Genomic DNA, 26850 nt, shown 5'->3' on the forward strand with positions numbered 1-26850 from the left:
TCTGAGGTGGCAAAACCTTGGCAGATGTAACCTTAATACAGAGTTGTTCCGATTTACATAGAGACAAGTTCTCTTCTAGGTACAAACAAAGGACCTTTCTAACTATAGCGTTCAAGGAAGACCCTGCTGGGTAGTAAGGATCGTGAAAAAAATAATGGTAGGGTTATAGTCTTGTTAAAATGGAATTCTGATTCTATCTTAGAGAACAAGAGGGAGAGATTGTTTCACTACCCTATTAGCGTGACAGTGTAAACGAGTCCACAGCCAATAAGATTTGCCTTTCGCAATGAGGATGTGATCACTACTTAAATGGCAGTCTTCAATGAAAGATGTTGCTATGAACCCTTGTGATTCAATTCAAATGGTGGGCTCATCAGTTTACTTAAGCCCATATTGAGGTCCTAAGGCAGAGATGGATTTCTGATCAGAGGAAATACCTTTTCTAGGCCTTCAAAAAAATCATTAATATATGAACTTTTGAAAAAGGATTATTGATCCAGACCTTTTCTGTAAGCTGTGATCGCAGCCAAATGTACCTTAAGGTAGTGCAATTTCGACTGTGCCAGATAAATATGGAAGAATAGTCTCTTCCTGGCAGGTGACAGGGCTATAACCTTTTTGCTGGCACTACAAGCAAAATCATTCCAGTTTGAAGGAATAGCATATTCCTGTTGCCAAACTTTTGGTTTCTCTTAGGATACCCAAGCAACTGAGGAAGGTTTAGATGGCAGTTTTGTCTAATCTCAAGTGTCCTGCTGACAAACCCGAAGAGGTTCGGGTGGAACAGCTGGCCCTGAGACCTAGTAAACAGGTAGGGTATGCATTTCAAACTCTTATTGGCAAACCCTTGTGTTGTTTGACTGATATCTGTAAAAGATATGTATGCCACCACCGTCTTGGTCTTTTTATTCAGAGCAATGTAAATCACTTTTGCTCAACAATTTCGAAGCTTCATAATGACTTCAGGAAGCAATGGAATCAGTGGAAAGACGTAATGTCTTTGACCACTGTATCAACAAGCATTTGCAATGCAATGGGTCTCGCATTTGCTCGAGTTAGAGCTATTAGCGTTGTAAACTCCTAACCGGACTTTTCTTGACACATAAATTAAAAGTAAAACAGTTTCACATAAGCGAGCAGACGGCCGCCATGAGCGGGAAGGAGACACACAAAAGAAAAATAGAAGTTCCCTTGCAGTCAAACGTATCTACAAAAGTGCAATGATTGTGCAATGTAGGAAATAAAAAGAATAAGTAGTCCAGAAGCCATTCGGAAAACACTAAGTAGTTTACCAGTGCTCTCTAGGAGGGCTAAACAGCGGAAAAGGCATGAAGTATGCATTCCTTTTACTAATGAAATCAAGCAAATTTTAAAAAGGCAAGCGCACGAACCAACCAAACTGATGGGTGTGACATTGGCGTGGTTAAAAACCTGTGGGTGTTTCTGTGACCAGTGAAGATTTAGGCAGTGTTAGACTTTTCATCCTTCGCGTGGTCTCCCTTAAATTTTTGCCTCTGTTCCCCAGGTTGTTGATGTGTGCTGGACTCTGATTGTACTGTTTTTTGTTACTCTGGGCACTTTACCACTGCTAACCAGTGCTCCTTTCCAAATGTGTATGTAATTGGCTTATCCATGATTGGCATATTTGATATACTGGTAAGTCCCTAGTAAAGCGCACTGGAAGTGCCAGGGCCTGTAAATCAAATGCTACTAGTGGGCCTGCAGCACTGGTTGTGCCACCCACATAAGTAGCTCTGTAATCATGTATCAGACCTGCCACTGCAGTGTATGTGTGTGCAGCTTTAACTGTAAATTCGACTTGGCAAATGTACCCACTAACCAGGCCTAAACCTTCCCTTTTCTTACATGTCAGACAGCAGTAAGGTAGGCCCAAGGTAGCCCCAAGGGCAGGGTGCTGTGTATGGTTAAGGTAGGACATATAGTAATGGGTTTTATATGTCCCGACAGTGAAATATTGCTAAATTAGTTTTTCACTGTTGCAAAGCCTGTCCCTCTCATAGGTTAACATGGGGGCTACCTTTAAATCTGATTAAAGTGTAGATTCCCTTTGGGAGCAGATGGACATGTGGAGTTTTGGGTCTCTGAGCTCACAATTTGAAAATACATATTTTAGTAAAGTTGATTTTAAGATTGTGTGTTTGAAAATGCCACTTTTAGAAAGTGAGCATTTTCTTGCTTATACCATTTCTGTGACTCTGCCGGTTTGTGGATTCCCTGTCTGGGTCAGTTTGACAGTTGGGCTGGTTGCACCTCACACTAGACAGTGACACAAAGGGAGCTGGGGTGTAGCCTGCATTTCCTGATGAGCCATCTGTTCTAGGAGGGACGGGAGGAGTGGTCACTCACACGTGAAAGGGCTGTGCCTGCCCTCACACAATGCAGTCGCCTACCCCCTGGTGAGTGTCTTGGGCCTGGCCTGGGCAAGGCAGGATTTCACTGTCAAAAGAGACTTTACTTTGAAGTAGGCCTACTTCAAAGGAGAAATTGTGTATAAGAAGGGCACCCAAAACCACAGACTTTAGGAAGACTTCTGGAAACCAGAGGAACCTCAGCCTAGAGAAAAAGAAGAGCTACCCTGCCTGTCACTGTGCTTTGTGGAGCTATCCTGCAGTTGCTGCTTCTGGCAGAGGAAGAGGGCAAAGACTGGACTTTGTGTGCCTTCCATCTTGAGAAAAAATCTCCAAGGGCTTGATTTAGAGCTTGCCTCCTGTTGTTTGAAGTCTCAGGGGCAGCAAAGATGTCTCTCTGCCAGCACCTGGAGTGACTCCTACTCTGCCCTATGGTGCCCATCCAGTTCCTGGGACCCTGAAAGGAGAAGCTGGCAGCCTAAGAGGAGGAAATCCACGCACAGAGCGACGTGCGGGGAATATATCAGCCCGACTCTGATCTGCGGCTGAAGAGACGACACGCCCCCAGCTCCGCGGCTGAAAATAGACGCTTGCCAGAAATGTGACCGAAGAATTGACGCACAGAGCATGAGAAACAACGCGCAGCATCGCTGACAGAGGCTGGGAGATTGCAACCCGCGCTGCGTGGTTTTCAGATCATCGTGCGGCTGGATTTCCGACGCAAGTACCGCTGGGCGTTTTAAATGTTAAAACAACGCAAGGCCTGCCCGGATCCGGGAGTGCTGACCGGATTGAAGCCTCGCTCTCCTGCGGGGAGAAGAAACAACGCGCCCTGACCCGACGAAAGGAGAACTGATGCAAGGTCCTGCTTGTGAGTGGAATAGACGCATCGCAAGCCCTTTTTGACGCTCACTCGCCCATGTGGGGTTATTTTTGACGCACCTAAGGTTCATTTTCACGCACAGTGTTAGTGTGCGTTTAAAACTACTTACTTTGCTTTTTAATTAATAACTTGACTTGACTTGTGTATTGTTGATTTTTGTCGTTTTGGTCTTGTTTTGTTTACATAAATATTTACTATTTTTTTAAATCTGTGTTGTGTCATTTTGTAGTGTTTTCATTAAGTTACTGTGTGTGTTGGTACAAATACTTTACACCTAGCACTCTGAAGTTAAGCCTATTGCTCTGCCAGGCAACCAAGGGGGTAAGCAGGGGTTAGCGGATTCTCTTTTACCCTGACTAGAGTGAGGGTCCTTACTTGAACAGGGGGTAACCTGACTGTCAATCAAAGACCCTATTTCTAACAGGCAGCATTTCCATCAACCCCAGATGAAATGTCTTTGCTCACTACTGATGAGGGACGAAACCCAGAAATATATGCATGTGTCTAGAGATAAACAGCACTATCTGCACCAACTCTGGTGAAAAACTACATTCGCATTTGAAATAAGTGGGAATTGTGCACCGCATTAACTATAATGCAAACTGTGCTGGGATGTGAGGCAGTGTGCTCCATCCCCACTTCTGACTCAGGCCTCGATCTCATGCCCCCTTACTTGTTTGGGTACTGCATGGTCGTTGTCCGTTTGAATAAGAACATATGTTCATTGTTGGAGACAGTAGGAAGATCCTGATAGCGAGATTGACTGCTGTTAGCTCCAGGCTTTAGGAAATGGACGTGAATGCTCTCTCCGACAGAGGCCTCTATCACAACAGTTTCAGTAGGAGAATCCTTTTAGGAAGGCATCTTGTGAATTAGGTCCGTTCACTTGCGCCACCATGACGAAGGATTATCTTGCTGAAATCGAGATTTGGAGTTTTTCAACCCAACTATTGGTCTATCGAGAGGAGTGATTTTATAGGCACTGCTGTCGAGGTCTCATATGCTGGCTTACATTCACAACAATGAAAATGCAGGAAGCCACGGATTCCAGTAGGGGGAAGACGATGTGCTATTGGACTGCCAATCTTTAGAAAAAGATGGCCATTTCTCCCAAATTTATAACAATGTTCCCTATGAAAGAAACCTATTTACGTGCAGCGTACCTACTGATGCTCCAAGATAGGAAAGACAGAAAGTAATGGCAGGGCAAGCTTTGCCCCTGCTGCTATTGCTACTGACAGGGCTAACAATGGGTTGGACGCCACTGAACCTGAAACAGAAACACTCAAATCATTGGTATTGAAGAAAAACACTTTTTTTCAAGACCCAGTTTAATCATCTGGACTGTTGATAATATCCTCAAACTACAGCTTCTTTGATTGCAAATGTACAGAAAGGATTACGTTAACCCAATAGGTGCATGTGTCGACCAATGGCTGACATACACGGACCCTCCTTGGTGCGGGCCACGATCAGTGGCGGACGCCAGGGAGGGGTTTTAAAAATCCTCTGGTGCATTGCGCCGGAGGATTCCCCCACCCCCAGGAAACGCGGAATAACTTCTGCCCCACCATCCCTCCCACCCAACTGTAATGTCAAGATGCCAAGGGGCACGCTGATGTCACAGTTTCCCCACCAGGGCAGACGAGATGAGTCTCTGTGGTGGGTGGAAGCAACGTGTTAATGACAACTCAACAGAGCAATGGATGGAGCCTGCTTACCAAAAGTCTCTCTATGGGGGGGGGGGGGGGGGGGGGCGTGTCCACGGGCGTCAAGATGGCGGTCGCACTCTAATAGTGCTCCGGACCCCCCCGTCATCCGTCCGATACAGGCCGCAGTTCCTGCACCGTGGGGCCCAGGTGAGAAGGGTCACATCTGCGTAAGGGCCCGCCGCGGCGGTCGGGGAAAGACACCGTCGTTTGGGCCGCGGCAAAGTCGGCAGCAGGGGTCGGCTGGGTGAAGCCGCAGCCGACGACGCACTTGAGGCCGGCCGGGGAGGACGAGACCCCCGCGAAGCAGCGGCAACTGCTGGGGTGCCGCGCAACAGTAAGCGACGGCGCCCTGCGGTGTTAGGGGCACCCCAGGCCCTGTGGACGGACCAGGCTGTATTCCGCCGCGGCCCCAGTAAAAAGACCCTGCCCCCGGCCCGGGGGCGAGTAGCACCAGAGGAGGCCCAGATTTCCTGCCGCGCCCACGGGCCAGGTCCAGTGGTCTATCCTGCCGACCGGAGACGCGGCGGAGACAGTGCGAGGGCCGCCGGCTGGTGGCAGGCCGGTGGAAATCGCCGACCCAGGCAGAGGTGGAGCCGGGCCCACGAAACATCGGCGTAGGGATACGGCGGAGCCCTGCGAGGCTCGGAGGTTAGTGGCTGCCCCTCCTGAGAGCACGGGCCCCCGCTGCGACGAGGGTGGCCTCGGAGTGCCTTGTGAGGCCTGATTCTGGTGTGCGTGGACTCCAGAGGACGGTGGGGCCCAAAACTGTCTGCCTTGCCCCTGGAGGAAGACTGGGGGGTTACGAATAGCCAAACAGAGAACAAATACCCCCGGTGCGAGACACGTGGAACGGACTGTGGACGAGAAGCCCCTGCTGGGGGTGGGGGGGGGGGGGGTGGGGGGAGAACGGGCCCATGGGGTAAGTGGTGGCACTGAAGGGACCCACTGAGACCGCGGCAGCAAACATCAAGACCCGTGACGACTGCACATCCAGGCACAGATTAGCAGCAGATATGGGGAAAGATAGGGCCAGCAAGCAGCCTCCCACGTCGCAGCAGCGTATCGACCAGTTCGCCAGGCAGTCTGTGTCGCGAACAGTGGACGCACCTATGTCAGAGACCACTGCAGCGGAAGGGGTCACCACGATCCTGCAAGCCATCCAGTCCTCACAGCTGGCGATCGAGACCAAAGTTGGTGAGGTGCGGGAAGACGTGGGCCTGATGCGACAAGACCTGCGGACAGCAGTGGGACGCATCACGGAGGTAGAAGGCCGAGCCTCCCAGGCAGAAGACGATCTTGCGGATCTCAAGGCCAAAGTCGCTCAACTACAGACTCGCACGGGGAACTCCGCCATAGAGCAGAGGATGCAGAAAGCCGCTCCAGACGTAACAACCTACGTTTCGTGGGATTTCCGGAGAGCGCAGAAGAAAATAACATAATAGATTTTCTGGAGGGCTGGATCAAGTCATGGGTCCCTGCTCAGAAACTCTCCCCTTGGTTTGCGATCGAGCAAGCACACAGGGCCCTGCGTGGTGGTGCGTGGGGACTGGGCTGGAAACATGTTCTCTGGTGAGGGGTGCGGAGCGGCAAGGAGCCAGATTGCAGAACTCGGACTTAAAGGAGGGGTCCACCACTCCAAATTTGCAGTGAACATGTTGTGGGCGCAGTTTAGGGTGACAGATGCTTCTGGGCTAGAAGTATGGGGTGGGGGTCGTTGGAGGGTCACGGGGAAACAGTTGTTTACTATGGGGTTTATGTTGTGTTTTGTTGCCTTTATTAAGTTGGTCGCGGAGGAACGCCCAGACAGGCACACTTCACTCAGTACCATCTTCACCATGCACAAACTAGCGCAGGCTAATAGAGTCCTCTCCTGGAATATCAACAGGCTCCTTGATAAAATTAAAATATCAGTGGTGTTCTCCTTTGTCCGTCGTTTTGCCCCATCCATCATCTTGCTACAGGAGACCCACCTCCTGGGTACCAAATGACCCGGCTCAATGCCTGGTACCTGCAGGACGCGGATTACAACCAGTCTCTCCAGGAGCATATTTCAGACTACTTTGCCTTTAATCTTGGATCCGTGTCATCCCCGGGTACCATCTGGGCGGCCTGCAAGGCCACATTCAGGGGACATGCTAAACATCTCCTTCGGGTGTGGGAACGTGCTTGCCTTCAGAAAGTGTCTGCCCTGGAGGCCAGAGCTGTGCACCTAGACGGCCAGCCACATGACACCATATCTCCATCGGCAACGCAGCATTTAACCCTAGTGAGGAAAGAGATTCAACACATTACCATGGAGGCAGCTAAACACATGTGGCGTGCGTCAGTAGCCTGCGTATATGGGTGGGGGGGACAAAAACGGCAAGCTCCTCCACTGGCTCGCCACTCGACCAATGGTGAACAGAATTGTGCCGGAGATTCTCGATGATTCCGGCGCCATCTCCCGGACCCCATAAGAGATAGCGCAGAGCTTTTCCACTTACTACAGGAAAGTTTATGAGGAGTGGCCCAGGCCCCGGGTTGAGAGAGAGAGAGGCCCCCTTGCTGCAAGAGGTGTCCTTCCCAGTGATTTCGACAAAGGAAAGGCATGACCTTGACGAGCCGCTGGACCTGCAGGAGGTCACGGAGGCCGTTTCGGGGCTGGCTGCCGGGAAGACGCCGGGCCCCGACAGTTTCCTAGCGGAGCTCTACCAAAAGTTTTGTGATATCCTTACCCCCCACCTGCTTACCATGTTCAAAGAGGCCAAAAGAAAGGGGTGTCTCCCCCCCCGATCTAGATCCGGCTACTATAGTGGTGATCCCGAAGACCAGCCCCCCCCCCTCGCAGTGCTGTGCGGCTTACCGCCCTATCTCACTGCTTAATACCTAACTTAAAATACTACCCATCATCCTCGCTACTAGGCTGAAAAAGGTGTTACCCTCATTAATCCATCCGGATCAATGCGGCTTCATGCAGACTAGCAGTACCAGACACTGTATCAGCCGATTACATGCGGCCCTGGCCCACCGGAACCTGCTGACCCCTCAGCTGGCGCTCCTCCTCCTAGACTTCGAGAAGACCTTCGATACAGTGGACTGGACCTACCTTTGGCAAGTGCTGTTAAAAGTCAGGCTCGGGCCACGATTTTGAGCGCTAGTACGACTCCTATACTCCAATCCAACGGCCTGGGTGCAAGTGAACGGGGTGACATCCGACCGGCTCCCTATTCGTCAGGGCACACGCCAGGGATGCCCCCTATCCCCGCTCCTGTTCGCCTTGGCGATGGAGCTGCTGGCGAAGCTCATCAGGGAAGACCCCCTGGTTGAGGGCTGGTCATGGCCTACCGGAGAAGAGGACTGTATCGCTCTGTATGCGGACGACGTGCTTTTGTTCTTAGCAAGTCCAGCTCGTAGCGGTCCTAGAGTGATGCGCCTGCTGGAGCTGTTCGCAGAGGCTTCCGGCCTGGTGCTTAACCCCAGTAAATCGCTCCTGATCCCACTTCACCTGGCCAGTGACTGCTATGACGGGCAAAGTACAATTCCGATTCGTCGTAATAGCTTCCGATACCTGGACGTGCAGACTGCACCGTTACCTGAACTGGCCTGGTCCCTCAATGTTGAACCCCTGACACGGAGGGTTAAAGAGGACCTCCAGAGATGGCGGTCCCTGCCTCTCAATGTCTTGGGCCGGATAGCACTTTACAAAACGATGGTGCTCCCCCGAAACCTCTACCTGCTCCAGAACTACCCCTATCCTATCCACAGGAAATGGTTCAAAAAGCGGAGAGTGTAGCACGACAGTTCCTATGGTACAACTCCCACCCCGCGTGGTGTTCTGCTTTTGCCAGGGAGACGTGTACGAGGGTGGACTGGGGTTGTCCAACCTCTATCGTTATTACCTTATGATGTAGCTATTGGTGATTAACGACTGGCTGTGAGGTGGCTGGTCAGATCTGGCCTATCGGCTGGAACTGGTGACGCTCTGCTTTCCAGTTTTGATGGGGCTGCTATATGGCGACTCATTGCCATGCACACTCCCGGAGGGGACGAGGGTCGTACTGATGGGGTGGAGGGCGGCACAGATGACGACGGGGTAGCGTCGTCGTCTCACGCAGCAGACCCCGCTGTGGCAGGGAAAATGGCTTAAGGATGTCTCAGCACTAGAGGGGTTCCGTAAATGGGACCTTATCGGCATATCACTGCTTGGAGATGTCTGGGCAGGTACTCATATGCGATCATTCCAGGAGCTTCAACAGCAGTTCTCCCTCGCCCTCTCCCAATTCCATAAATATTTGCAACTTCACCACGCACCACACGTACACGTTCAGGCTGGGACGGACCTTCCCGAATTTAGCCCATGGAGGCCAAGACGCTGATGGGTCGCTTGGGCAAAGGATGAGTGTTGTGCATATACCGTATATTGACAACACACACAAGGCCCTTAAATGAACTCCGTGAGCGCTGGGTGGGTCCAGTGGACAACAACGACTGGAGAGATGCTCTGATAGACCCCCGGACATTGACCATGACCTCCCGACTTTGGGTCGTGCAAACGTATTATCTCCACGAGGCCTCTCTCCCAAGAGACTCCATTGAATGGGCCTCCGGCCTCAGGCTGACTGTCCACGCTGCACAACCCCAGAAGCTGACTTCTTTCATATGGTGTGGACTTGTCCACACATTGTATCCTACTGGCGGGCAGTGGTGGCCGAGATTGCTGTGGTTTTGCATGAGGAGCTGGATGTTGCCCCAGTACGCATCCTTTTGGGGGTCCTTGATGGGGTGGGTTCAAACAGAGCATACCGGGCATTCGTCGGAACGGCCAGCTTAGTGGGCAAGAGGGACATTGCCGCAGGCTGGAAATCAGAGACAGCCCAAGCTGTGGGAAAGTGGCGCTCAACAAGAAGAGCTTGTATATGAAGCAAGGGGCTGTCCCCATAAACAAGATAAGGTGTGGGGGAAATGGATGGGGTCCTGGGGAGGGGACGATACCGATATGGGGTAATGTACACTTGTCAAACGCGCTGTCTTGATTTCTTACATGTGCATTTCGACCAAGAGACTTCGCTATGTTATGTGCAATTGTCCGACATGATGCCTGGTTTACGAGACTCCTCCACGAACTGGTGGGGCTTTATGTTGTTGATATATATATATATATATATAAATATATATATATATATATATAAACTCAATAAAAATGTTTTATATTTTGTATGAATACTGTGGAAAAACCATAGTCTAACAAGAACGCTAAGGCATTCTCAAAGGCCAGACCCAAATGTCCACAATTAAGGACAGATACACAGGTAGTTGGTCAAGTAGCATCTTCGTGCTTCCAATAGCAGAATTGCACACGCTCTATATAATATCCTAAACATGCATTGCAGTACCTTTGCTATTTCGACTTCATACTAAATGCTCAAGTCGCTAGATGCCACACCACTTAACTGTCATTATTGGAGTTTGAATGCTTACAAAAGAGAAAGTAAAGGGACAGAGAACAATTAGTGTATCTGCAGTTAAGCGCTTAGAGGGCTAGATGCTAAAAGAAAATCCAAGAACAGTATCGGGTGCACATAAAGGATGCAAACTGAACGGAGAGGCTCTGTTTCAGACTGAAAACGCGTATAACAGAATCAGAAGGCACAAGTGTCAGAAATTCAGATGTACAAGTTTGTACATTGATTTAACATGGAAAAAACAAAGGTGTGCAGGAGCACCCACTACAATCCAAGTCTTCATCCACTGTATATGAGATAACCCTTGCCCATCTGAGTGTTTTCAAACTTACGTCTTCAATGCTGGGAGCGGGCACTCGCACAGCTAAACATCTGCTTCGGATAGGTGGAATGACCTTGGAGGTGGAATTGCAGCATAGGATCAATCTACAAGTGGACATGTACTTCTCCATAGTTCTTCTTAAGGCATGCTGTGCATCCTTGGAAAGTCTGTCAACTTCTGTTAACAGCACCACTGAAACAGAACAAACAGTCAATGAAACGGCAGCTATGAGAAAAGATACATAAGAGAAACGGAGTTAAGTGGAGAACAACCCCAAAAGACGACTATAACCTACCTTTGAAATCTCTTTGTGTGCTTGTTTCAAGCTGCTGTGATTGTGCAACTGTCTTCAGCAACTCCTGAATTACAACGCGATCACTGTTTCCAGCATCACTGGACAAAATAAAACATGTTAGAAGATGAGCATAAAACATAACCCCTTTAGCCTCCTATAGACAAGTCTATACTGTTGTATGACTAAACAAATGTAATGTTTTCTTGCCCTCCAAATAACCAGCCCAAGGTTTTGCAACTCGGGTGCTGCACTGTTTGTTTTCAAGCTAGGTCAAGACGGAAATTGCCCATAACATTTCAAGCGTCCCAAATATCACTTTGTTCTAATCACCAAGTTTCAAAGGTAAAGTCACGGGACTCAAACGAAGCACAAGCCTGCTTGCAATTTCGAGCAACATGCAAGTCTGATGCGCGCTTTTTCTGATTCCAAGACCGGGTTGGCAGTGCATACCACCTGCCTGATTAGACTATACATGGTAGCACTGGCAAAGCAGGTGCTGTGAGCCATCAGCATCCCAATGTACAGGTGGAAAACCTACTGTCTGCAAAACTGGTGGGCTCAGCTCACTTCATTCTCTGCCACACCATGTGCCCTTTTGCCAGAGGTAGATTAAGCCTGTTATTAGCTACTTTTCCAATTAAAAATAATTATATACTTTGCCAGAAAAAATAGGTACGCTACTTAATTTTCATTGTTATTTAGTACTCATAAATTATCTCACGGCGCTCATTCATTCACCATGCCGAGCAAAACTGAGTTTTGGCAAGACTATGTTAATACACATCTGTATTCCTTTCCTAAGTGAATACCTTACACTAAAATGCTCTTACGTAAAGGTTTCTCTGCAGACATATCTAAAATACAACGCAGAGTAGTTTTCAAGTTTAAGCAGCGTGACGGTGCCCAAGAATTCTAACTTTGCAGCTTTCCTTCGTCACAAAGTTCAAATCAAGTGTTATATTTAAAGGGATGGAGTTACCTTTGCTTAAAGAAGAGCTGGAGACTATAGTATATTTATCAACTGTATATGACCAGTGTCTATATGCATAACGCTGACCTCGGCTAGTATCATCTGGTCACTGTGCTATAAAGACTGTTTAACTGTGAAAAGGCAATAGAGACAACAGCTACCCATTTTCTCATGGCGAATTCAACTCGGTACCTGTATCCGATTTCAGAAATAGAAACTTCGGGCTAGAGTGTACCTATTGCAGCCCGCTTAGCGAGAACATTTAGTATCCAGTATTCGTGTATACATTTGAACTGAAACCCGAGTCTGAATGTTTCAGTAAAAAATAAAAACTGGCAAAAGAAGGGAATGAACCGTTTTTCATGTTTATATTTTCAATATTCTTATAAACATTAGCACAGTAATAATAAACTAATTAGGAAGAGCTCATCCTCACCAAAGACACAATCGCAAAAGCGCACGCTCTGTACCGTTGTACTTTCCTACATAAAATTAATATGAGTGGCTCAAAAACAATGCTAAATAAACTGTAGTAAAATTCATCTGAAAATTCGCCACAACTTGAATTAACATCTGCCATTTAATAAAGATTGCCAGGTTTCTTCAGAGGTGCAACACAATTTGGCTCATGCACATTCGCCATGTAGTTACCAATATTGCCTCCTGCATACACTGTGGGAGGTCTACAATATTTCAAACTTTACACACGTTCTTCTCAGTTGATACGCACGGGCGTAACTTGGTCAGTAATATATATATATTGTATATATATATATATATATTGGGGGGAGCTGCAGGGGCTTAAGGGGCAGTGTAAAGGGAGAGGAATGCAGATTAGTGCGAGTACTGAGAGAAACACGTTTTGTAAAATAACCAACATTTTGAGGACTTTTAAAACAGAAAAAAAAGTGTGTGAGAGTGCGTGTTTTTCAGTTTGTGCATGCAAAAATTCCAAGTGAAATACGACAGACACTCCCAATGCCCAACTGAAAGCACCTGTACCCAACTACTCATCAGAAAATACAATTGGGGGGTGTAACACCCCATACACCCCCCACCCCCAAAGCTAGGCCCTTGCACCATCGTAAAAGTAAGTTAGATAATTGTTCATATTCCTCAACAGCCTAAATTCTAGTATGTGTTTTGTGCACCGACTGGCATTTTTTATTCGACACTTAGAAGTTTATATAATTCTCTGTTAACCTAGCTGGCGTAATTGAGCGATTCAAAATAGCACCCTGCACAAACAGATCCTTATAAAACGAAAAGGAATCTGTTAACTCTTTCATGGGACTAGAACACACTACTACATTCTCTACATTGCATGTTTAACACATTTTCCATATGAAATCTAATATTTTAATGCAGATTGTTAGTTTACACCACAAAATATAACCTAATAAATTAATTCTTTAAACATTAACTCTAAACGCTATACAACAAATATCAGCTGATAACCTAAGGTGAATGCACGTTAATATGACTTTTCAGTGCACCGCTTTACAATAGAACTATTAGTGTTTTGTGTAACATAATGTATGAACTGTCAGGTATAGATAATTACTGTGACATGAGGCACAGTACTAAAACTTCTGCTACAGATCCGAGGTCAGAGGATGATGAAGTAGTTGCAGAGGATTCCCGAGTGAAACTTGCAAGCAGAATCTGAAGAGAACCTACAGGAGAGACCCTAAATAGCCCTGAGAGGGGGATTGGCTACCTTATCAGGTATGGACCTATCAGGAGGGGTCTCTGATGTCACCTGCTGGCACTGGCCACTCAGAGGCCGCCAGAGTGCAGTCATCTTGTTTTGCAAGGTGTGGGGGAAGTCTGACACACACTGGAGGAGCTCTGGGCACCACCACTAGGTCATTCCTCTTTCCTTTGTCCAGTTTCGCGCCAGAGCAGCAGACAAGGGGTCTCTGAACCGGTGTAGACTGGCTTATGCAAGGAGATCACCATCTGTGCCCTTCAAGGCATTTCCAGAGGCTGGGGGAAGCTACCCCTTCCCAGCCTGTAACACCTATTTCCACCCTGCTCTAAGAGGAAATGATTTGTTCTGCCTTCCTGGGACTGGGCTGCCCAGACCCCAGGAGGGCAGAACCCTGTCTGTGAGGTGGCATACTGGGGTCCATGGTGGAGCCCCCAGGATGCATGGAATTGGCTCCCCAAAACCAGATTTGGAATGGGGGACATTTCCATGATCTTAGACATGTTACATGGCCATAGTCGGAGTTACCATTGTGAAACTACATATAAGTATTGACCTATATGTAGTGCACGTGTGTAATGGCGTCCCTGCTATGTCGCCTGATCGATTATTATTGGATGTTACATCTTCAGCGTCATGTGGAGTGATGGATGGATTAGCCACTATTTTTCATGAAGTTCTATCTTCGGGGATCTTCCCTTCCACATGGAAGCAGGCCACTTTTATTCCTTTAAAAAAGAAGCCCAACCAAACTGCCTTTGATTTGAGCAACTTGCGACGTATCTCATGGTTACCTACATTGGCTAAGATGTTTGAAAAACATTAATTATGAACTTTCCACGTTTCTTTATCAGGCTGGAGGCTTCGATCAGACACAACATGGGTTTAGGAGGGCTCATAGTACGGAATCAGCGCTACTCACGACCTCCGACTCCATCCGGAGATTACTGGATGAGGGTCAAGGCGCTATTCTTGTACTATTGGATCTCTCCGTGGCATTTGATACCATCTCTCCTGCGATCTTGGTTTCACGCCTCCATCAAGCTGGACTAAGACACTCCGCCCTTAAAATCCTGTAGTCTTTCTTAAGTAATAGATCTATTACTGTAAGCTGGGCTGGCTTTAAAGCACTGGCTTTTCATCTACCTTGTGGTGTGCCTCAGGGCTCGGCGCTTAGCCCAAAGCTTTTTAATATCTATGTGGCCCCCCTAGCGAGACTAATCCGATCATATGGTTTCATCCCATCCTCCTAGGCTGATGACACACAACTTATCACCCCGGTGTCTAGGAGCAACTGGGAGGAAGTGGCTGATCGGTTTAATAACTACATGCAGGATATTATTAAGTGGATGAGACAGAACTGGCTGAAGCTAAATACAAACAAGACCGAGATTGTTTTGTATGGTTGTAGTAAGGAACTGTGGAGCTCGCAATGGTGGCCTGATGAATGCGGAAAGCCACCTGTCTCCTGCGTGGCTACTAGAAATTTGGGAGTGCTCTTGGATGACTCATTAAGTTTTAAGCCACAGGTTAGAGCTATTGTCAAATCTAGTTACTGGACACTGAAACTCCTGAGAAAAATTCTACTGTTTCTGAAGCAGGAGGAAAGAGTCACTGTTATTCTAGCGTTGATTATGTCCAGATTAGATTATTGTAACTCCATGTTGTTGGATATTGATGTGGGTTCCTTGAGGAAACTGCAGTTAATTCAGAACAATGCAGCTCTTATGATTTTGGACCTTCCACGTTTAGCCTCGGCTTCTCGTAGCCTGAAATATCTTCATTGGCTTCCGGTTAGCAAGAGGATTATTTTTAAAGCTCTTTGCCTAACCTTTAAAGCGCTCTATGGGGGCGGTGCTGAACACCTGGCTGAGAGATTCAGGTGGTATTGTCCAGGGTGCGTCCCAAGATCGAACAATTCCTACTTGATTCAGGTCTGTCGAACTCGCAGTCAGGTGGGGAGACAAAGCCTTTACAGTGGCGGCTGCCAGACATTGGAATGCTCTACCGTTGGACATTAGGAAAGAACACAACTTCCTGATATTCAGGAAGCAAGTGAAAACGTGGCTGTTTCCACAGTAATGTTTCTTGGCCTTGGTCGTTCCCTCTCTATTTATGTCCTCGAGCGCTTCGATGCTAAGGCAGGAACGCGCTATATAAATATCCATATACATACATACATATACATGGACAAATCATCTTGAACTGTGAACTTCAATATACCGTTTCCCAGATGGATTAGAAGAAAATCTTTTCCCCTAACCTCAGATGCTGAACTCCTTGGACTCTGAAAGGTACAGTCCTCTCTACATCTTGCCCCTTTGAAATGATTTGCTTGGACTTGGAGATTTACCCTGACTTTGAGAAAAGGACTCTTGACCGAGCTTCTGAAAAGCGGACACCTTCCCTTTTTACCTACTTTTCCCCACTTCAGTTAGTAACAGACTACCCCAGATTTCCTTTTTTCCAAATTCTTTTTGCCTTTCTTGCCCTTTTGCACATGTGTGTAGCTCAGCATATGTTCATTCTTGATTGGCTAATCTGTAGGGTTTTCCCTTGCCCATTTAGCTAAAAGTAGATGATTTAAATTGTCTTGATGCTTGTAAGAACTGAACATCGCTTGCTTTCTGATCATCAGGTGATTCTTCATTTTTGTATTGTTTTTATGGAATATTTAGATCTGCTAAACGTTAGTTCGCTTGAATCTTTTCCGTCGCCTAGGTCAACCCTTGGTGGTTTTGTATCTTTATAACTTTGTTTTGAGAATTGTCTACATGACTGAGTTTGAGCTTGTAATAAAACCCCTTAACTTTATTTCAGACTGAAGTTTTCTTTGTGTGGCCACATTGGTTATACTGTTAGTTTGAACAAGAAATGTAACGATTTGTCTCCACTTCCTTGTGCTAGGCCCACAGATTCATTGCCCTCATCAAGCATGGATTCCTGCGAAGGAAAAAAAAGAATCAACACTGGCAACACCAACGGTCTTCGTTTTAGTCCCTTGCTGGTAAAGTGTTTCTTTTTGGGTATCTTTTATCTCATATGAATACTTATGTGTCTCTGGCTGAAATCCTCACAGTGGGAATGAAATAACTTTTCCCCTCCACTCCACACTCTATAAAGTATCTCTATTATCTTTCTCCAAAAATATCAATACTTTTAATCAAACGTATATTTAAAGCCCACAATGAAAAGTTTATTATTGATTACTTAAAAATATTTAATAAAGTTTTTTTAAACCACACGTCTGGGACTGTTTCTATTTACATTGTTTTAATTACTACATTTTGGGAGTGAAAGATGTGAAAATATATCATTTTTTCTTTAAGAAAAAAAGTAGGCCTCTAAGCCTACGTTTACACCCTAAAACTTGTAATTATAAAACAACTACATAAAAACCTTATTTTATGTGATATTTCTTCAGCTAACATAAAATGCAACTGGCCCCTAAGTGACACTCCAGTCCCAACAGTAGAGCAAAAGCTCTAGCCTGGGAAATGCTTTTAAAACAATATGGTAAGTTCTCCTGGGGTCATGGTTTCAATGACACAGTAGACTTACTTTTTTTCTAGTGTTCGTGGGGAGAGCAGAACTGCCTACAGCCCTGGACTCCACCAGAAAATCAAAAGGTATTTTGGTAATGTCCCTTACCCTTCTATGGACATCACCAAAAACAAAGTATATGTAAATAGCCCTGCAAGGTGATTACAGGGTGCTCCTTGAAGGAGCAGTGAATAATAAAAGAGCGGCTGTGGACTCTCATTCACTATTTGCCTTTTTAATACATTTTCTCAGGATGTCCTGAACGCACCCGGGACAACTCGTTTATTTTATTTTTTTTGTAATGGCCACAGGGGGAGCCCCAGGGCTTCCGCTGGCTCTCTGGCATCTGTTTTTTCTTTTTCCTAAGGATGCCACGGTACACACCCAGGCACCTCAAACCATTATTTATCTGGGAATTGAGGGGAGCCCCAGGGTCCCATCAACATTTTCTCACAAAACGCAGTGCCCCAGTACCTACCCAGGGTACACCACAAGTTATCCTGTTACTTTTTTTAGTGCGGTGCCCCAGTGCCCAACCAGGGGCAACCCACAATTCATCAATCGTTGGGGGCTGCAGGAGGAGGCCAAGGGCCCCTGCATACCTGCTGGCTCTCATGCTAGCATTCACAGTGGGCAGCGGGAGCCGACATTGCCGACCCCACCCTTGGGGCCTCTCCTGGCTCAGTGGAGGAGGCTCCCCTGACTTCCCCCTTCCCTTTATTAAAATGATCGGCTGTGGGATGGGGTGCCTGGGTCAAGAAGGCATACAGTGGGGGTGTGGGGAAGGTTCTATACCCATGCCTCCATGTACCCCCCCTCCCCGGATCCCTGGCACACCCAGAGGGATTAACAGAAACAGTAAAAAAAAAAAAAAAAAAAAAAAAAAAAAAAGTTAACATGCATTCACAGATTCTGAGTCCCAAGTCCTAAGATGACTGCCACCACTTCCTGGGTGAGGTGGTGGCAGCCAAACAGACTTCAGGATGAAATATGTCGCCTCCGTGGATCTCCTGGGGTGTGATATATACAATTTTTTTTAACCTTAATTTTTTCAAAAGACTAAAGGGATTTACACCAAAACACAAAAAGCACTCTTTCTGGACCAAGATCTAGCATTCTGGCAAAGTTGGTGTAAATAGGTTCAGCGGTTTGGGCTGTAACTGTGTCTACATTTCCTAAAAGAAAAAAATTAAAGAGGAAAACACGTTTTGGGACCACTCTTTTCTCTGCCCAAGCTTGACAGGTCATTTCCATGCACATGCTAGTCGAAAAGTAGCACTTTTCGGGAATGTTTGGCAGAGATTCACCAAATGGCACCAAAACAGAATAGCGGCGTGCGCACACACACACACACCACAACACCACAACACCACAACACCACACACACACACACTGTCTCTGCCCTCATGCTTAAGGTCACCACAGCATCAGCACATTGCAACGGGGCAGCCCACTTCAGTGATTCGCTCTATTCACTGCGAGTGTGCGTTCCACTTGTGCAGAGCAGATATGCTTGCAAAAGTAGCTCTCTTCAAACCAATCTCAACATTTAGGGCCAGATGTACCAAAGGATTTTACCCATTCTGTGTCTATGGGAAAATGCTTTAGTACATATGGCCCTTAATTTCATGTTTTTTTCATGTATTTATGCAATAGGTAATTTTTTACTTTTTTGAAACTATGCATTTAGACGCAGTGTTTTTACTTTTTATGACATCTCAGCGTTTAATGCTTATAGGAGATTTTGAAGAAGAAAATAAAAACATAACTGCCACTGTCTCACCTATTAGCTTTGTCAGTGCTTGCTGAAGATATTATTGGCAAGAGAAAGCAGTCAGGCAAAGGAAGTAGCCGCTTGTCTCTGCTACAATTCAGACAAAGTGCAGTCTTAGGCCATTTTAGTTTTGCTTAGAATTTCTAGATAGGGCTTTGTCAGGGAGTTGTCAACTACATTTCTTCTCTTATCCTATGTGCGGAAAGCTTTCCTACTTAAGGGAATGGAGTCAACTCTAGAATGGCACATACAGCCATTACACAGTTTATAATTTATATCACCCTGCAAGCAGACGTGGGCGAGTGAACAAAATAACAGGGGCAGCAAATGTTTAGTACCAGAACTATAAATAAGCATCAAGCTAAATTATAATAAACACTCTTCAAAATTCCAAAGCATACTTCTCTTGAACATGTGGAAGTGTTTCAACTTAATACATCAGATTACGTATATGCATTAAGAGGTATTTATTCAAAGTGACTGTTTTTAACCATGAACCTAAAAATATTCATGTCCCCTCCCCAATTCTTCGGCATAACAACAACCCCATTACTGAATTGAGAGGCAAGCTGGATGTCATGTAGACCCTATATGTGGCCTAGATTCTTATATGGAACAACACTAGAGTCTGCTTAAATCAAATATAAGCAACCTGCTCGTGTAGCACACCAACCTGCTCGTGTAGCACACACCCTGAACTCACAGATTTCAAAGTGCTGTAAAAGACAGTGAGGAAAAAGGAAGCACAGTTAAATGAAATATTTGCCTAGAATCACACAATTTGGTAATCTCTGGAAAAATCTTAGTTTCTGATTTCACATTGTGCCATTCTGCCACTAGATGATTATCTACAGTTTTAAGTATTGTTTTTTAGTTCTTGGTGCCATAGTTTACAGCAGGGGTCTCCAACCTTTTCTGCACAAAACAGCTACCTAATGTTCCGTGCAAATCCTCCCAGCCTACTAATATTATTAGAGATTTAATAAATTACCACATCAGACAAGTTCCATTAGTAGCCACCATACGTGCAGATTACCAGCAGTGATCACTGAAGTGCATCAGGCATGTGTTGGTAGCAGTAGTTAAAAAATGCTTTGTTGATGTGTGTTAGAAATTGGGTTTTTGGTTGGCAGTCAGGTTACCCTCTGTCCAAGCAAGAACCATCATTCTAGTCAGGGTAAGTCACACACAATCCAAAATAAGCCTGTGCCCACCCTCTGATAGCTTGGCACGAGCAGTCAGGCTTAATTTAGAAGGCAATGTGTAAAGCATTTGTGCAATAAATCATACAATACCATAATATAGCACCACAAAAATACACCACACTGTGTTTAGAAAAATATATAATATTTATCTGGATACTTGCAGGTCAAAACGATCAAAGATGCAATATGAATTTGTAAAGATATCACTGAAAAGTGATATAAAGTGTCTTAAGTCTTTAAAAAGCAAACAAAGTCTCTTTCAAGCACAAAGTACCTGGTTTGGAGTGGAAAATCTCCGCAAAGGGCCGCAGAAGAAGAGGTACATGGAAAAACGGTGCGTGCATAGATTTCTCCCCAGCACACACGGACTTGCGTCGTTATTTTTCACTCGGGGAAGTCGTGCGTCGTATTCCGGCGCGTGGACAGTCTCTTTCTGTGGATCGCGGGGATTACCAGATGTCGCGGGTCTGTGCATGGATTCTCCTGCTTGTTTTCCGGCTGCGCGTTGTTCTGCGGGGCTGTGGGTCGAAGTTTCGCTCTCTCAGCAGGTGTCGCGTCGATTTCTCATCTTGAGGTCGGGCGGCGTTGTCCTTGCGAGGCCGTGCGTCGAAGTTCCGGTCGTCCTGAAGGAGTCGCGTCGATCAGCGTTGGTGTGCGGCGTTTTTCTCGCCGCAGAACAAGCTGTGCATCGAAAATTTCAGCGCACGAAGCGTCCAAGTGAAAAAGAGAAGTCTTTTTGGTCCTGAGACTTCAGGGAACAGGAGGCAAGCTCTATCCAAGCCCTTGGAGAGCACTTTTACAGCCAGACAAGAGTTCAGCAAAGCAGCAGGCCAACAGCAAGGCAGCAGTTCTTTGTAGAAAAGCAGACAGGCGAGTCCTTTGAGCAGCCAGGTAAGAGTTCAGCAAGGCAGCAGGCCAACAGCAAGGTAGCAGTCCTTTGTAGAAAAGCAGACAGGCGAGTCCTTTGAGCAGCCAGGCAGTTCTTCTTGGCAGGATGTAGTTTCTGGTTCAGGTTTCTTCTCCAGCAAGTGTCTGATGAGGTAGGGCAGAGGCCCTGTTTTATACTAAATTGTGCCTTTGAAGTGGGGGTGACTTCAAAGAGTGTCTAAGAAATGCACCAGGTCCCCTTTCAAGTTCAATCCTGTCTGCCAGGGTCCCAGTAGGGGGTGTGGCAGTCCTTTGTGTGAGGGCAGGCCCTCCACCCTCCCAGCCCAGGAAGAGCCATTCAAAATGCAGATGTATGCAAGTGAGGCTGAGTACCCTGTGTTTGGGGTGTGTCTGAGTGAATGCACAAGGAGCTGTCAACTAAACCTAGTCAGACGTGGATTGAAGGGCACAGAAAGATTTAAGTGCAAAGAAATGCTCACTTTCTAAAAGTGGCATTTCTAGAATAGTAATATTAAATCCGACTTCACCAGTCAGCAGGATTTTGTATTACCATTCTGGCCATACTAAATATGACCTTCCTGCTCCTTTCAGATCAGCAGCTGCCACTTCAACAATGTATGAGAGCAGCCCCAATGTTAGCCTATGAAGGGAGCAGGCCTCACAGTAGTGTAAAAACGAATTTAGGAGTTTTACACTACCAGGACATATAACTACACAGGTACATGTCCTGCCTTTTACCCACACAGCACCCTGCTCTAGGGGTTACCTAGGGCACACATTAGGGGTGACATATGTAGAAAAAGGGGAGTTCTAGGCTTGGCAAGTACTTTTAAATGCCAAGTCGAAGTGGCAGTGAAACTGCACACACAGGCCTTGCAATGGCAGGCCTGAGACAAGATTAAGGGGCTACTGAAGTGGATGGCACAACCAGTGCTGCAGTCCCACTAGTAGCATTTATTTTACAGGCACTAGGCACATATAGTGCACTCTACTAGGAACTTATAAGTAAATTAAATAGCCAATCATGGATAAACCAATCAATAGTACAACTTACACAGAGAGCATATGCACTTTAGCACTGGTTAGCAGTGGTAAAGTGCCCAGAGGTCAAAAGCCAACAACAACACGTCAGAAAAAATAGGAGGAAGGAGGCAAAAAGTTTGGGGATGACCCTGTCGAAAAGCCAGGTCCAACATGACTCCCTAACAGCCTAAAGCCAGGGGAGAACAATCACTATCCTGATGTACTTCCCTGTTTGAGGCGACAGAACAATGACCCAAGCCCACAACAGCAGGGGCATGCTCCAGTTCTTCGCCTTCCTGACTCCAATTAGATCCCTCTGTCCATACTCTCAGGGACCACTAAGCCAACCCATGGGGAACCTCTCTCCTTACCTGCGGATCCCATCTGTGCAGCACCTAACCTTACTTTGCTCACAGATGTATCCCAGGAGCAGGATAGTACCACCAGGACCAACACAGTGTTGTTGCACACTCTACCCCCGGGGTGTGACTCTTGTCCTCTCCCCAGGGATAACTCTGTCCGCCTGGACAGCAAGCCACAGTAGTTACGGACAGCTGTCAGGGATGAGAGCCAGGCCCCAGGCCCCTCAAAGCTCTCCCACCACTGTGGCTGTGGAGAGTGGGGGGCGGTTACCCCAGGTGCTGGGCACCCTTTAACCACTCTCCCTTCCACCAGGTCAGGGATGACAGCCTGAACCTGCTCCTCCCTTCTGGTGCTCCGTACCCTCCCTCCTGGAGCGGTACCGCCAGAGTCCAACATGGTCAGGGTGCTTATAGAAGCCGCCCTGCACCATTCCTCCACCAGTGCAGGGCTGTTAACCTGCAACTGGCCGTCCAAACTGGGGTCTGTACCTTCAGGTTGGACTAGGGCCCGGGGTGAGGCTTCCCTCCCCTGCCCTCCCTTCTGGGGTCCAGCACCCTCCAACTAGGAGTGGCCTCCTCAGAAGACAACATGGTAGGGGCACTGTTATCAGTAGCCCCTCCCTCCAGGTCCAGGGGGACACCTTGAACCTGGCCTTCCAGCCCAGGGTCTGTACCCTCAGACAGAATCAACCAGGACTTTCTGGGGGGACACGCCTACCCCCCCCCACCAGGTCAGAGTTTAACCTCTGAACCTGGCCATCCAACCCAGGGTCCCCACCCTGAGGTCGGGCAATTGCCTGGCACACCAGAACTTTCTGGGGGCACACCTACCCCCCACCGGGTCAGAGTTTAACCTCTGAGCCTGGTTATCCAACCCAGGGTCACCACCTTGAGGTTGGGCAATTGACTGGCACACCAGGACTTTCTGGGAGGCACACCTAGCCCCCACCAGGTCAGAGTTTACCCTCTGAACCTGGTTATCCAACCCAGAGTCACCACCCTGAGGTTGAACCCTTGCCTGGCATGCCAGGACTTCCTGGGGGGCACTCTCACCCCACACAAGGGACACACCGTCCCCAAGGTCCACACAAGAGTCTGGTTGGCGCAGGTCTCCTGACCTCTGCCCATCCGGCAGAGTCTGGGTCACCCCCAAACCAGAAACGGTTTCACCTGGGTCATTCCTGGGGGGCTCTGCTCTCAGAGCTGACCCCTGACTCTCCAGGTCCTCCACTGGAGTCCGCAACCCCCTCTCAACCCTATGTCTGGACTTCTGCACCCCCTCACTAGGAGTGGTACTGCCAGACACCAGAACTGTTGGGATGCTGGCTACAGTCACCCCCCCAGTTCTTCTGACACTGCGAGGCTTCCCTCAACAGGTGGCCCTACGGTACAGGCTAGGCTTCCCTCCTGGTGTTCCCTCATGGAACCCTCTAGGACCTGGGACCTGGGACCTACCTGGGACACTACAATCCTCTCCCACCTCACTTGGTTGGGAAACACCTAGACCACTCCATTCAGGAGCACCCCCAAATGCCTCTTCAGTCTCTCTGGTATTCACCCAGAAGTCTGCCTCCCTTGTAAGCTCTCTGGGGTCAGAGAACTCACACTCCACCTGGTGTTGGCGTAGCTCTGGAAAATAAGGACCAGACATATGCTCTCCAGCGATTAGATCACTCTGCTCTTCACATGTATTAACCACAGTACCCTTCACCCAACCATCCAGTGACTCAGCCTTGAAAAAGCACTCTACATCACCCTCCGGAGACTGGAGAGACAGTATCTGACTGTCCCTGACACTCAACCCATACTGTTCTGGGACGTCTCCACACTATATCCAGGACATCCACCAGGGGGGAACCCTTTTCTCTGTCACTCTCTGCTAGAGCCAGTAAAGTGTCCCTCCCCCCCAATAGGAATATGACTCCCTGTGCCAGTTCCCCAATCCTTCTCAGGGACCCTGTGCAGAACGGGAACTAATCATACCCTTGAACCACCTGGGGTGTGTCAACTCCCTTCTTCAAGTTGGGCACCACATCTCTGGGCTTGTGCCCTTCTTCAGCAGTACTGGATGCAAGATTTTTGCTGCCACCATCTGAACTGGACTCAGCCCTTCCGGCTTACAGTATCAGCTCTTGAGCTGCTATCCTTTCTTTTTCCAGGGCTAAGGCGCTCTCTGCCTCAGCCCTCTCAATAAAGTCATCTAGCTCCTTCCTCTCTCGCTCTCGAGCTATCTGCCATTCCTCTCTCACTGGTTCTCTTTCCTCATTGGAGTAGTCTTCCTCCTCATGTGAGCAGTCCTCCTCCTCATCTGAGGAGTACCTAGTCATTTGGTTTTTTGCTGCCTCTTTCTCTGCCCATCTTTCTTCCCCCCAGATTATGTGGGTATGTAGCAGTTCCATCTTAGTAGATCTCCTTGATACAGGAAGGCCCCATTTTCTGCAAAGCCTCCTTAGGTCAGCCTTAGTGAGGTGGTCAGTAGGCACAAAGAATGAGTAGGTAAGCATTCTCAATCTGATAAGGTATTACCGGCAAAAAACAAAATCCAAAGTCCAAAATATCAATAGTATATCCAGGAGGACATCAGAGAACCAAAAGCAAAAAGATGAAAAATCAAGCTGACCTTCAACTGTGGGTAGGTAGTGAAATACTTAGCTACTGTATGTCACTGCACAAACACAAGTCCTATCCTCACCGCTGATCACCAATGTTAGAAATGGGGTTTTTGGTTGGCAGTCAGGTTACCCTCTGTCCAAGCAAGAACCCTCACTCTAGCCAGGGTAAGTCACACACAATCCAAAATCAGCCTGTGCCCACCCTCTGGTAGTTTGGCACGAGCAGTCAGGCTTAACTTAGAAGGCAATGTGTAAAGCATTTGTGCAATAAATCATACAATACCATAATATAGCACCACAAAAATACACCACACAGTGTTTAGAAAAATATATAATATTTATCTGGATACTTGCAGGTCAAAATGATCAAAGATGCAATATGAATTTGTAAAGATATAACTGAAAAGTGATATAAAGTGTCTTAAGTCTTTAAAAAGCAAACAACGTCTCTTTCAAGCACAAAGTACCTGGTTTGGAGTGGAAAATCTCCGCAAAGAGCCGCAGAAGAAGAGGTACGTGGAAAAATGGTGTGTGTGTAGATTTCTCCCCAGCACACACGGACTTGCGTCGTTATTTTTCACGGGGGAAGTCGTGCGTCGTTTTCCGGCGCACGGACAGTCTATTTCTGTGGATCGGGGGGGGATTACCAGATGTCCCGGGTCTGTGCATGGATTCTCCTGCTTGTTTTCGGGCTGTGCGTCGAAGTTTCGCTCTCACAGCAGGCGTCGCGATGATTTCTCCTCTGGAGGTCGGGCGGCGTTGTCCTTGCGAGGCCGTGCGTCGAAGTTCCGGTCGTCCCGAAGGTGTCGCGTCGATTAGCGTTGGTGTGCGGCGTTTTTCTCGCCGCGGAACAAGCTGTGTGTCGAAAATTACGGCGCACGAAGCGTCCAAGTGAAAAAGAGAAGCCTTTTTGGTCCCGAGACTTCAGGGAACAGGAGGCAAGCTCTATCCAAGCCCTAGGAGAGCACTTTTACAGCAAGACAAGAGTTCAGCAAGGCAGCAGTCCTTTGTAGAAAAACATACAGAGGAGTCCTTTGAGCAGCCAGGCTAGAGTTCCGCAAGGCAGCAGGACAACAGCAAGGCAGCAGTCCTTTGTAGAAAAGCATACAGATGAGTCCTTTGAGCAGCCAGGCAAGAGTTCCGCAAGGCAGCAGGCCAACAGCAAGGCAGCAATCCTTTGTAGAAAAGCAGACAGGTGACTCCTTTGAGCAGCCAGGCAGTTCTTCCTGGCAGGATGTAGTTTCTGGTTCAGGTTTCTTCTCCAGCAAGTGTCTGATGAGGTAGGGCAGAGGCCCTGTTTTATACTAAATTGTGCCTTTGAAGTGGGGGTGACTTCAAAGAGTGTCTAAGAAATGCACCAGGTCCCCTTTCAGTTCAATCCTGTCTGCCAGGGTCCCAGTAGGGGGTGTGGCAGTCCTTTCTGTGAGGGCAGGCCCTCCACCCTCCCAGCCCAGGAAGACCCATTCAAAATGCAAATGTATGCAAGTGAGGCCGAGTACCCTGTGTTTGGGGTGTGTCTGAGTGAATGCACAAGGAGCTGTCAACTAAACCTAGTCAGACGTGGACTGAAGGGCACAGAAAGATTTAAGTGCAAAGAACTGCTCACTTTCTAAAAGTGGCATTTCTAGAATAATAATATTAAATCCAACTTCACCAGTCAGCAGGATTTTGTATTACCATTCTGGCCATACTAAATATGACCTTCCTGCTCCTTTCAGATCAGCAGCTGCCACTTCAACA

The 26850-nt window shown here is 47.4% G+C and overlaps 1 protein-coding gene across 1 annotated transcript in view; it reads right to left on the reverse strand.

Moving 5' to 3' along the window:
• The window catches only part of RFC3 (replication factor C subunit 3), a 109552-nt gene that overhangs the window by 47414 nt on the left and 35288 nt on the right, over positions 1-26850 (reverse strand). The window contains exons 4-5 of the mRNA XM_069205548.1: positions 11023-11120; positions 10738-10919 (exon numbers count right to left, since the gene is read on the reverse strand). Coding sequence (XP_069061649.1) covers positions 10738-10919; positions 11023-11120 — 280 coding nt within the window. The remainder of the gene's footprint in view (positions 1-10737; positions 10920-11022; positions 11121-26850) is intronic.

The sequence above is a fragment of the Pleurodeles waltl genome, chromosome 8, assembly GCF_031143425.1.
Source record: "Pleurodeles waltl isolate 20211129_DDA chromosome 8, aPleWal1.hap1.20221129, whole genome shotgun sequence".
Lineage (NCBI taxonomy): Eukaryota > Metazoa > Chordata > Amphibia > Caudata > Salamandridae > Pleurodeles > Pleurodeles waltl.